The 10,833-nt window shown below is 38.7% G+C and overlaps 1 protein-coding gene across 1 annotated transcript; it reads left to right on the forward strand.

The window, feature by feature from the left end:
• Nucleotides 1-3,196: 3,196 nt before the first annotated feature.
• LOC105447369 lies at nt 3,197-8,447 on the forward strand. The gene is made up of 2 exons (XM_011685319.2): nt 3,197-3,315; nt 5,973-8,447. Exon 2 carries the CDS (start codon nt 6,008-6,010, stop codon nt 8,195-8,197), a length of 2,190 nt encoding a protein of 729 aa, XP_011683621.2. The 5' UTR covers nt 3,197-3,315; nt 5,973-6,007; the 3' UTR covers nt 8,198-8,447.
• The last annotated feature ends 2,386 nt before the right edge of the window (nt 8,448-10,833 follow it).

The following is a 10,833-nucleotide window of genomic DNA, read 5'->3' on the forward strand; positions in this document are numbered from 1 at the left end:
TAGCTCTATGTCCCCCTATTTGAGCTCATAATTATCAGATCATTTTTATTATTACATGTACAAGGTTTCAAACTTCCAATAGGCCTGTAACAATGTGATTGCATAGGTCTTAAACAAAATATAATAAGGTTACGCTGTATAGTTAGTATATCTGTACACGCCTGCCATTGCAAAATTCGCAATATTTTCTTTTTCATGCTTGTATATGAATATGACAGATGGGTGTTTTTTTTTTTTTTTTTACTTTATTCTATATTACGTGCCATTTTCAAACTTTTTTCAAAAATTCTTGCATGCTTGCCAAATAATTTGGAAATTATAGATGTATTTTTCCATAGCTAGTTATACCGTCTCATATTGAAATCAGACAGGGACTTATACTTCTGATTATATTAAATTTTTAAAAATGTAATAAAGAAAACTGATATAGCTTGTATTATTCAGTATGTTTGTTATGTATGGCTATAGTAAGATGAATGTATTTAGTTTAACTGAAGAAAGAAAAATATATAGTAGAAGTGAACGATATAATGACGAGCGATTAGATAGATAGATAAAGAGAGTGGACTAGGGAAGAGAGACAGAGAGAGAGAGAGAGAGAGAGAGAGATAGAGAGAGAGGGAGAGAGAGAGAGAGAGAGAGAGGGGAGGGGGTAGGGAGTGGGGAGCGGTAGGGGTAGATAGAGCAGGAGAAGGGTAGCCAGGATATTAATTTTGCATTGGCTATTATGGGAATGGGTTGGAAACATTTAGGAAATATGTACATTGAAGAAGACTTGATATATTCTGATGCATTGCAGAGCTTTTATAGAGTAAGCTTGTATTGAATATCTTACTTTTGAAAACAAAAATACATTTTCAAATTTACATCGAGGCACCTGGAATTGAGGCGGGAAATGCCCTTTACCCTCTTGGCTATGTCGCTGGCGAGAGGGACTTGGGAAGGGGGGGGGGGGAGAGATGAAGTGGAAAATTGGAAAGAGAAAGACAGGAAGGGGATTGAAAGTGGATAGCTTAACGTGATTTAAAGGGAGTGCGCTCAAAGAGAAAGTTATAAAGAGGGCAACTCTCAGTAAATATAGAAAGTGAGAGAACGAATGCACCTGAACCCGATCCATTTCATAATAAGAGGGAGAGAGGGAGAGAGAGGGTGAGAGAGAGAGAGAGGGGGGGGGGGGAGAATAATCCCTTTTTCATTAAGTATGAAGTCTACTTAATAATCACTGTGTGGCGAGGAAATCGATAAGGCAAATAGACACTGCGAGTTATAGAACAAAAGACCCAAATACCCGTGTATAAAGAGGGAAGGTATTTGAAGACCGACACAAAAGTCAGACTCGGCATGGGGTAGCAATTGTTATTGAGAAGTAAATCACTGAAGCGATCTTGGCTTGCACTATCGCAATAAATTTTTAATAACATTTTTTTTAAATCAGCAAACATATAAATCGTAAATGACTTCTTATCCTTTCGCCAATGTGTACGAGGGCTGAGGGTACCAACATCTACTCATAAAATGAGATGAATAAATGAAAAATGAACATAAGGGAACAGAGAGGAAAGAGAGAGAGAGAGAGAGAGAGAGAGAGAGAGAGAGAGAGGTAAATGGAGAAAAAAGGAATATACATGACCTCATCCCCATGTGACATAGTGGCCCCTCGACGCTACGCCACTTTCGATAAAATCAATCGAATTGTCCCATTACCACTCTCTCCCTCCCATCCTCTCTCTCTCTCTCTCTCTCTCTCTCTCGCTCCTCCCTCTCTCTCTCTCTCTCTCTCTCCCCTCTCTCTCTCGCTCCTCCCCTGTCTCTCTCTCCCTCTCTCTCTCTCTCTCTCACCCTCCTTCTCTCTCACTTTGGCATTTCACTTTCTCTCGTCATCTCGCTGTCACACCACCCTTCTTGCATGAGTAATAACAATATATATAATTTTTAAAATACCCTTGTAAAGCTGTTGTTTTAGAATGAACCTAAAAACAAAGTTGATATGCTTTACAACCCATGACAAAATACATTTACAAGACTGTGCGCATATAATTGTGTGGGGGTGGTATAACTTTTTAGTTTTTTGATGATACATTAATCTACATTTGCCACTCTCCCAGGTGTACATTTTGTAAATGGGTACCTGATATGGTTGAGCGCTAGTTACTTTGGCAGCTCGGCTAAGACCAGGGTAACAATGTGTAAAGCGCCATGAGCGTCAGAGCCTGATATCGGCTCTATAAAATAACCATATTATTATTATTATTATACGTAATATGGAACGAGCCATGATTTATTTTGTCTTTATAGACATTGTGTCTCTTTCGACTTAGAGACTGTAGACAGTGAAAAACTTATTTAGATTACCTTGTGGACCTTGTGGTATCAATTGTTGTTTGGTTGAAGATTTTGCAGGAAAATAAGGAGGAAAACAATCATTAATACAAGGCATACAATAGAATTCCGTAAATATTATTGTAAGCAAGCTGGATTCAAACATCTGCTTTCTTTAACAAGGTGGGGAAAAAAAAACGCTTTTCGGCATTCCTTTTTTTATCATTGATACTTTTCAGAGACGTGAGCATTCTTCATTACAAAATACAATGAATGAAAAGTACTTTTCCCCCCATATTTTATTGATTTTCATTTGCAACAAATTAACAAATATGTCTTCAAGGTAATTCACATTTATAACATAAATAAAATTGACCACTCAAGAAACAAGAATTGTTGAACTGTCCTATAATGTATTTCTGATATTCATGGAAGAAAAAAAAAGTACTTGTTGCCAATTTAAGGAATTTCAATTTAACCTTTGACCTTGCCCTGGATGAGCTGAGTCACCAGCTTCGTGTTTACATGAACTAGCTTGTTACATTTGCATAATCTCATTTATTATTAAAGAACATATTGTCGGTGAACCCTCTCCCTCTTGTTCCACACCGACCAGTCCATGTAACAATTTGTCCATCGCTTGTTTTTCCTCTCTTTTTGAAAGGCGCGCAACCTTCAACTCGAGCAGACGACAATAACACACGATCGTATAATATAGTGATATCGGTAACCACACATTATTGATTTTTTTTCCTGAACCAGGCCGCTAAAACCACAGCTCTAAGCATTCGTCTATGAACGATGACAAAAAGGTCGACCTCTGACACAAAAGGAACGCTCTTATTAATCCCAGTCCTGGTCGCGCGGGGGTGTAATCCTTCTACTGCATTGTAGGCTATAGGACCGCACGCTCTGTAAACACTTCCAGACAGTCGCTCACAATATTCCGACGAACAATTTCATACCTGTGCTGCACCATGAAACCAGCAAATTCATGTAAGTACTGCTCCTTTCTTTTTCATGTTTGTTGTGAGATACATGGCCGACATGCTTATATGAACAATGCAAGTTTTACAGAGGGTATTATAGTGTCAATGTACGAGTCGGGTTTGGGGGAAAGTGCGTCCTTAGTTACCGTGCGAAAAAAGAACCACTCATTTTTAACGGGACGTTTCGCACAATAGTATACACCACATACACATGTTATAGTTATACGGTGTTCAGAACTCTTGTGTTCGGGTATTTTGCATTCAACTTGAAACATCACAACTTGTTCAATAATGCTTTCACTCCCTTGCCTTGGCCAACAGACCTTATATTTATTTATACATTTTAAGAGTTTCAAGAAAGGAAGGCAGATATATTACCTGGACCAGTTGAGTTTCTAGATATAAATGTAGAGATATGTTCATTAATGAAATCATAACATAATCACTGTGGCCCATAAAGTTGAAATATTCTTAAAACAAATTGTATTAATGAAATGATTGTAACTATATGATATACTCTTAATATTTTACTTATCTTCTGATACCTTTGTTAATACGTCCTCTACCATTACAACTACTTCAACCAAATGTTAGTTTTATTTATGGGAACCTATAATCTACAAGCTGAGCTTTTTAGTAGGTTCCTCACATTTCACTCTGTATAACCTTCTATTCATTACAATTAATTTCGACGTCTTTTCAAAGAAATAATTATATAATTTGACACTTTTGGTACATTTCATATTATGTTCTAATTTTGTCAATTATGTGAATTCTTTTTATTTGTGAAATGTGAAATAAACTTGAAACTTGAAACTTGAAGTCATATAGAGAAAGAGAATGATCTATAAGGTACTGAAAATATATAAAATTTATAAATTATATCAAGCATAAATTATAATGATCGTCGCAATCATTTCTTGAAAATAGGTGAGTTAAATGTACTCCAACTCTGAGGGCAAGCGTGAAGATTCAGATTGCGCAGATAATTATGAACTGACTTATTACGCGAGTTTTATGATCGCCAGGAATGTCATCCCGGACAAATATCCTCCGAAACATATGCCCGGACAATTGTCGCATATAAAAGGGATTTTCCTCAATTTGTACGATGCTAGAACTACTTTTTTTCTGATCTGGACAAAATGTATCTGCATCCGAACAACTTTCCCCTGGACAGGGAAGGTTGTAGAAGAAGATTGTTCTGGGGGGGGGGGGGGCGCTTAGCGGTAATGTTGGGAGGGGCTTGGGGCTCTTGCGTTCATTATTTTTTACATGTGACTCGCGATTATTTTTTTGGGGGAGGGGGAGGCGGCTTTAGCTCCCCATCTAAGGGGACAGTTGTGGAAAAGCACACCATTTATTCTTATTTAGAGCTATTTTGGGGGAAATTGTTGTAATAGGAGTGGTTGTACGAGGGATAATTTTGAAGGGGGAGGGGTACCTTGGACATAGCTCATGTCTGGAGTGATTTACCCAAAGATAGCAGTCTTGACTTTGATAATCGTCATTTCCTTAAAATATTCATTGGTATATCCAGTGTAGAATGGATTTGCCTCACCCCAATTACGCCAACCCGTGTAGGCAAGATTCCTTCCCATTGTTTAGTAATGTGAGGACATTCCACTGCCATCATTATTTTTGAAATCTTGAATATAGCCGGCCTTTTGTCTTGATATCGTTGTATAATATGGTTTATGACATACAACCTAAGTAAAGAAGAAACACAAGTTACATCAAAGCCTTTCCAGATTTTTATGGGGTTTTGATATACACCACTGAATTCATTATTCATTATCATATTAACGATGAATTAATTGTATACGGTAGTATACTATACAATCAAGTCAGTAGGTATTGTCATTGGACTTTAGACTGCTAAGTATTGGTGATTAGCATTAATCATTCTTATCGAATTTCAAGGACTGTGTTATCAATAAATTACTTGACAAAATATACACAAAATATAAGTAAAATGTGAAATTACCATTAAAAGGGTCGAGGATTGATTTTGCACTCCTGTGCCATTTTAAATGGTGATTTAACATTTTAGTCTTTAGAATTCGTATAGTTTATGTGGCACATAAATATTCTTTTAAGACTAGTTTGTATGAACATAGAAATATTGTACTTATAGTTCCTTAATATATATTTTTTCTTTTAATGAATTCATGGCAAGTGACAGTGAATAATAGGCTATCAATTAGTAAATTCCTCGTTTTTTCCTATCTTATTCAAGATCTTTAAATCTTTCAGCACCTTCATATATTACATTAAAGTTGTCCATTTATGCAAGGAAAGAATGGAATTGTCAAAAGTACCGTGCATCATGTTTTAACTAATACATTTCATCAGTGTTGAGGTGTTGTGGTATAGTGTTTCAATTCAGTTGACACTCATTCCATGGTATGAGTGTTCGAATCCCAACCCGGCACTTACGTCCTTTGGCAAGACATTAATCCACATTTGACACCTCAACCCGGGGATCCTGACAATTTATTGAGTAATAGTTGCAGGGCCCTCATCAAAACAGCAATGAAGCTGATGAGGCTTCACTGGGTAGACAAATTATTATGATTACTATGATTATTATTGTTATTACTATTTTCATTATTATTATTATTATTATTATTATATTTATTTATATGTTTTTCATACCTCCAGAATTCGAGATGTTACAGAAGGCTTGAGACACTATCATGCTAATCAAAGGACGGGCAAGCCCTAGGACAAGCTCGCGGGTAGATGTCCCCCTGCAGAACTCAAGCCGACCATGTCGAGCGCCCCCTCCAGAAGAAATACTGTCCTTTGAAGATGAAGTGGTCTTCGAATGGTCAAAGAGCATCGCTCCAGAATTTACCGAGTCCAGGAAGGTGCGGATTCGCGCCGAGGAACAACGTAAGACGACCGAAAGCCTCTTCCCAGGATTGTTCGCCGAAGTCATTGACGATTCCTTGTCTCAACGGCCGACCTCCGGATCAGTTTCAACGTTGGGTTCCCCTTTGGCATTTTCAAGTCTGTACGATCAAAGAGGGAGCGTTGAGGATGTCAGCACGCGAAATAAATCCCGATGTGAATCGACGAAGCTCTATTCTGGAGTGCGGACCTTCTTTCCTGACAGATGCCACACTGCACCTTCATCACAAACTGTCGGGGTAGACGATGAGAAGGGTATGAATGTGACCCAAGTTATCAATATGGCAACTAAGCATGAAATACAAACTCGAGAAAGAAGCAAATCCAGTCGGTTATACGGTGAAGGCACCAAGCGTCGGCCAGATGCGTCTCAATCTAAATCAGCTCGTAAGGTCCGTAAACCAAACGAGGAGCGTTATCTCACGAGGAGGTATCGGGAGAGACCGTGTTCGAGAGCAGAGAGTTACGTGAAAGAAGACATGTTAGATTCAACCAGTGATTTGTCTCGTGAGTGCTGTGACGTCCTGGGCCCACGCCATTGTTATGACTGCTCTAAGATAACGCAGAGGAACACGTTTGTTAACCGTAGCACCTCTTCGTTTCCCAGCATCCACATGAACCCGAAGAACATGTCAACGATTACCTTGGTTCAGAGGCTCTTCCCAGAGTTGAGCCAGTTGGACATTCTTGAAGGAGTGGCTGATGGATACATCTCATCTCGATCCTTTTCACGCGATAGACTCCTAGAACTCTGCGAACGCAAGAAGGCGGATGCTCGGAAGAAAGAGCTGAGGGAGAAGTGGAAGGGCGTTGCCAAACGGAGAATAAGTGCGTTTTCAATTCCGGATAAGGTGCACTTCTTCAGTAACTTCACCGATCTCAGAGCCCAGATCCTGAAACAACGCGGAGGCTACACAGTCATGAAAGATCTCGTGTCTCCCGTTAATAGTCTTAACCTTATACCACCTCCAACAGAAATCGAACTCATCATCAGGAAAGAGGAGGACCGAGAAAACCCTGCGAATTACTTTTGTCCACCGCTGATGACCCGGGAAGAGATCCAACGACAGAGGAGTCAACCGCGGTTTTATGCAGGAGCGAAGCAGGAATACAAACTCCCCGACGCTCCACCTCTGACAGACATTCTCCAGAAATCGAATACAGCAATACGAGATTTTGATCCCGAGTGTGTTGTCAAGCCTAAGTCCGAGAGAACAAAACCTGGCAGCCCGCGCATTGACGCATTGGGTGATTCGACGAGAAAGGTTCCGAACGTTGGTACGTTTGGTGGCAGCGGTGGGATTTTGGGGAAGCCACCGGGGAGATCAAAACCACCGAGGATCGGGCGGCCGGAGATGGGCGGGGGACTTACGAGGAACTCTCTAGCAGCATCATCATCATTCACGAGACCGCTGCAGATGGAGACGCTGACTGAAGATGGGAGCCAGAGTGAGAGGGAGGATTTGAAGGACGAAGAGGAGGAGGATGAGGAGGAAGGTGGTAAAAATGAGATGGAGAACGGAGGAAACCCCGTAAGAGGTGTAAAGCGATTGGCACTTAATCATCGGATGAAGTCTCATAACGACACAGGATTAAATAGCAGCAGAATACGGGAATTAGAGGAAGAAGAGGAGGAAGAAAGCAACGATGATGATGGGTTGAATGAAATGCTGATTGACGAGGCTGGCGAGGTGTTGGACGATTCGGACGATGATGGCGATCAAGAGGAAGAAGCCCTTGGGCATATTACGCATGGAACGAGTAAACTGCAACTGAATAGCAAACATTGGTTGACCAAGGAGACGGGGCAGCATGCTTCACCTGAAGCAGAAAACGTTTACCAGGCAACAGAGGAGAATATTGTTGAAGAGCTCGTCGAAGAGGAAGATGAAGACAACTTCACAGTAGGCTCAAGTGATGGTTTCTTGCAGTCAGATGATGAGCTCGAAAACGAGCTATATTTGAAGTTATGATTGAATCATTTCAACTTTACATTACGATACATTATGGTTTTTCTTTTTGGCTTTGGCTTTAGTTTTCGTGTTCCATATTCCACTTATTTAATAAATGATACTTTCAAGCATACCCTACAGATTTCAGGTTAAAAGCACACATCTTGTTGTGGACATGATGAAATCACGGTTTCTTTTTCTTGCCAAAAGTGCTCAGATAGTTTATAACGACTAAACTTTTATTAGATTATTGCTTATTTTCAGAGTAATACAAGGGGAAAAGAAAAAACAAACAAGCAATAACAACAACAACACTGTTAAGGAAGCTGGGGATTCATTAGCAGAATTTGGAGAGAGGGAATTGGGGAGAAAAGTTTTTCTCGCGGTCAATTTACAAAACAAATATCAATATTAAAATGAAACGTTTGACATGTCATTGGTACTAAACTTAAAGCACTAAAAGAATGAAATCATTTTGCCCCCCGAAATTTTAAAATCGCACCGATAAATATTTCGCTCAGTGGGGGTGAAGGGCGGGGGGGGGGTAGGGGTGTAGTGAGAATTAAAAAAAAAATTGCCCCCAATATTTCAATAAAAAAAGATTGTTGTATTTTTTCCTTTTTTTCTCACTTGGCCTCCCAATGGGGGGGGGGGGGGGGTGTTAACCGCCGAACACCCTAAATCCGCCCCTGTTATCTACTTGTGACATGGGCATCGGAGTGTATCAATCTGAGGGTGAGCAATTGTACAGGCAAGTTGGACTTTTTTAAGTTTGTAATACAAATTTGCATGAATGAACGGTTTTTAAGAGGCCTTTGTAAAAGAGTCTTACCCACTCCCTCAAACGTATCTTCTTATGGGATTATTACATTGGGCATTTGAGTGTGTTAATCTGAGGGTGTGCATTTGCAAAGGCTTTGTCGGACTATTTCATTTACTTTTTGACAGCATTCGCCAACTTTTGCTTTAATTCAGTAATTTTATTTCCATGTTGAGAGTAATGGAACGTAGTATAATGTAATACCAACGGTCAATTTTACCTGTAACACATTTGAACGATATTAAGAGTGCTTATACATGTATTTCAACATGTTATAGACGCTCTTCATATATAATCTATATCATTTTCATGCTCGGACAATCGTGAGAATTGAGAAGATTCCAAACTAAATTCAAATCTTTGATAAAAATATGAACGCAAATATTTTAGATGCATAATAATTAGTTTTCTCTTCAATAAATCGCCTATTAAAACGGTTGTCTGTTTGCTATTTAAACTATAGCAAAGCATGATATTATTGTTTACTGTTCTGGGTAATAGGCTCATTTCATTTTAATAAATGGAAAATCAAATCAAATTTGCCTTAAAGTGCTATATACATATGACTTATATATATATACATGTATATGGTCTATATATCTATATATATCTACCTTCATACAAAAATAATAATAATAATAATACAGCATTTATTATGCGCCATCGATCTAGTAAACTATTCTGAGGCGCAAAGGGATAGATGTATGTATGAGAGTATGGTGGGTTAGGTCTGCTCTGATGTCGTTAAAATATATATATACCAAATGAGGAGGCTCCGTAATTTAAATGTATTTATGTATCCATTTGTATATCCACTAACTAATTTGTTAACATTTTCATAGTCTCTGAGTAGGCGGTTATATGTGGTTTCAATCAGGAACATGCTTTCTGTGCAATGCTCGTTGTCAATCAATAAGTCATTTATAATCAATTGAATAAAATGTGCATTATGATAATTTAAATTTCAATCATTCCATTTTATTCAATCATGAAAACAAATCATATGAATTATCATATTATAACGTTTTTGGTTATGTCAAATTATTATCTTCGAAATTGAAATTGAAATTGGTTTGAAGTTGGCAATAATTATTTCAGCAACATGACATTTACTGTTAGTCATTGGCACCATGAACTGGCGATATTAGGGGGTCACACAACACATGGAGAGAATCTCGGCACTTGATTGGCCAATTGAACATCACCTGACCTTTATTATTATTTATTTTTACTATTGAGTGCGGGCTTCTGCGCCCTACAAGGTTCGTCCAAACGAAATGCATATTGATCATTTGATCACGAAATACACTTCAGTTAAAAGGAGTGTATCATGACGAGACTACGTGTCTTTCCCGTAGCCCTACTCGGGGCAAATCGGGTATAATACGACTACGGACGACGCGACTGTAGCATTCACGTGCGTGCAACATACGTGAAACCGAAGCGTGAGGAGAACCTCAGTCTGACCCAGTTAAATAAGTTCATTTTTTTACGTACAGTTGTCCAAAAGAAGACGTATATGGCGTTAACCAGTATTTGCCATTCCCCTCCCTTTAATGTTGTGATTTTTTGTTTTTAGGATGATTCAATACCAAAACTGCAGTGAATATTCAGTCTATATATAGTCACACGTTAAAGCAACATTTCATAGGTCCGAGGAGTTAAAGTGTTTTCGAAACATGTTTATTTGGCTAGATACTTTGCTGGATCTAACAATATAAGAGTTACATCTAACTTGTTAAAATAAAACGTTGATTCCCTCCAGCCACTTTCATCATGGATTATTACTTTTTACTGTAAATGTTTTGTCAAATGAATGAATGAAAATGAATATATT

This window comes from Strongylocentrotus purpuratus, unplaced genomic scaffold, assembly GCF_000002235.5.
Source record: "Strongylocentrotus purpuratus isolate Spur 01 unplaced genomic scaffold, Spur_5.0 spur5_scaffold_17, whole genome shotgun sequence".
NCBI classification, from domain to species: Eukaryota; Metazoa; Echinodermata; class Echinoidea; order Camarodonta; family Strongylocentrotidae; genus Strongylocentrotus; species Strongylocentrotus purpuratus.